We start from the raw sequence: 1,992 nt of genomic DNA on the forward strand, positions 1-1,992 counted from the left end.
AGAGTATTTGCTAATATTTTATTTTAATGTTTTTAATAATAAGTTCCATGTTGGAAATTTTCTACTGTTGTAATTTTTAAATCAATATTTCCTGCACTGATCCCAAATTATTTAGTAGTAAGTACACGAGGTAAGAATTGGGGTCAGATCTTGGATTGTAATAGCATCTGTTATTTGGTAAATATCAGTAAAATAGTTTATAATTTAAAATTTAAAATAGTTATGAAGAAAAATGATGCATTTTCTTTCCCTCTGTTTTGATTTTACACAGGGCAAGTGCCTCAGTTTCAATCTGGGAAGCCTTTAAATGAAACTTGCTTAAAATCTTAGATCGTACACAGAAGAAGGACCCCGATCAACAATAAGGTTGAAAAGAAAGATGATGTCCTTAAACAACCTACAGAATGTCACCTATAACCCGGTAACTGACTCCTGTGAGATCACTTTTTACCTGTGGCAGGACTGAGAGCAAATCCAGTTGGATAGTGATTTATTGTTGGGGTGGGGGTGTAAGAAGGAAATTCAGTAAACATATGTAAAGCACCCAGTGTGTAATAGGGGTTGTGGTGGGTGCTGCCTAAAAAACAGATCCAGCCCTTGGAGCTCAGTCTAGTGGAAGACCAGGTCACAGTCACAGTACAAAGGGATGAGAAGTGTTGAGAACAGAGAACATGAGGACAGTGGAGCGACCGCCAGCTTTGGTGGTGGTAGGTAGGTACAGATAATCGTAAGACAGAATTTTAAAAGGAAAATGTATTTCTTACTCTACGAGTTTTTAATTTTCTTTTTTGATTAGACCTGTTCATGTGTCAGTTTTTCCCTTTGCCCTTCAAATACCGCTCGGTGCCAGAGCAGGAAACATCAAAAATTAATGAGACGGAGAATGAGAAAAATGAAGGGTCTCGTTCCAGCCTCAGGAGCCCCTGAATGACTGTAATTGCTGGAAATTTCAGTGTACGTCCTGGGAAGTAACGAAATTGTGTCTGTTTTATGGCAATGTACTTTCTGCCTTCCTGGAGCTGAATCCTGAGTTTAGGTCTGAGGTAGAGTCGCTGCTTTTTTGGTAAACACCTTTGGAGACTCCTGGGCAACAGGGATGTGAGCGTCCTCGAAGCAAGGCTGCAGACCGGCCTCATTGGCATAAGTGGGTTCGGTGTTTTCGTTATTTATTTTGTAGCCGTAACTCCTTTTTCCCTAAGTTTTAACGTTGCGCAAGAATAAGGTATGACCACCATGTCGCGCTAACTCAGTTTCAGAGGAAATAGCCTTCAGTAGCAACAGGTTTAAAAAGGAAGACTTACTGAATTTGAAGTCAGAGACATTTAAAATAATTTTGTGCCTCTTAGAGTTAAAAACATCTCAAGGTTGTAGCCTGACTTTCTGCAGAGATTAAAAAAAAATCTATCTAGGCTGCCTGCCGAGGGCAACTGTAGTCATGGCTCAAGCCAGGAGGGGGACCGGGCGTTTGTGCCGCACTGTCCAGTTTACCCGTTTCATGCGCAAGACGAAGATTTGAAGTTATTTAGAAAATAATTTTTCTAGGTCAAGATCCCTGCATATCTTGACACCAGCGTAGTGCCGATTCCTATAACTTCTGGGGTTAGCACCCTAAACTGTAGAGTTGAAACAAAAATCAGTAGATGTCCATTTCTGATTGAAAGGGGCTTGGAGCAGTAATGCTACAAATAACTTAGATATTTTAAGTTAATTAGGATATCGTGCAGGCTAGCCTTAAACTATTTTCTTGCATTATGGTCATTTTGTTAGTGATCAGTTTAAACAATGGGGAAGTGTTTATTGAGTTTCTGTTCTTTATTAAGCATTGTGAAGACAGAACTGCCACCTTTTTATTTTTATTAGTGTTTTTAAAGTTTTGGTTACATTGGTGATCGACAGATTCTGTCTATATTAGCTCTTCTTGGAAAAGATAAAGTAATTGTATATCTGGCCTGTTTCTTTTTTCATATTTAATATGTTTCACCGACTAGTTCA

At 38.9% G+C, this 1,992-nt stretch overlaps 2 protein-coding genes across 5 annotated transcripts in view; both read left to right on the forward strand.

The window, feature by feature from the left end:
- ACTN2 (actinin alpha 2) overlaps nt 1-1,992 on the forward strand; it is a 389,901-nt gene that overhangs the window by 209,653 nt on the left and 178,256 nt on the right. The gene's annotated exons all lie outside the window — the stretch shown is intronic.
- LGALS8 (galectin 8) overlaps nt 272-1,992 on the forward strand; it is a 26,017-nt gene continuing 24,296 nt past the window's right edge. For all 4 annotated transcript variants that reach the window (XM_011375901.1, XM_011375904.1, XM_011375902.1 and 1 more), the window contains exon 1: nt 272-421. In XM_011375901.1, the coding sequence (XP_011374203.1) occupies nt 380-421 (42 nt within the window). In that variant the 5' untranslated portion in view covers nt 272-379. The remainder of the gene's footprint in view (nt 422-1,992) is intronic.

Source organism: Pteropus vampyrus, unplaced genomic scaffold (genome assembly GCF_000151845.1).
Source record: "Pteropus vampyrus isolate Shadow unplaced genomic scaffold, Pvam_2.0 Scaffold279, whole genome shotgun sequence".
NCBI classification, from domain to species: domain Eukaryota; kingdom Metazoa; phylum Chordata; class Mammalia; order Chiroptera; family Pteropodidae; genus Pteropus; species Pteropus vampyrus.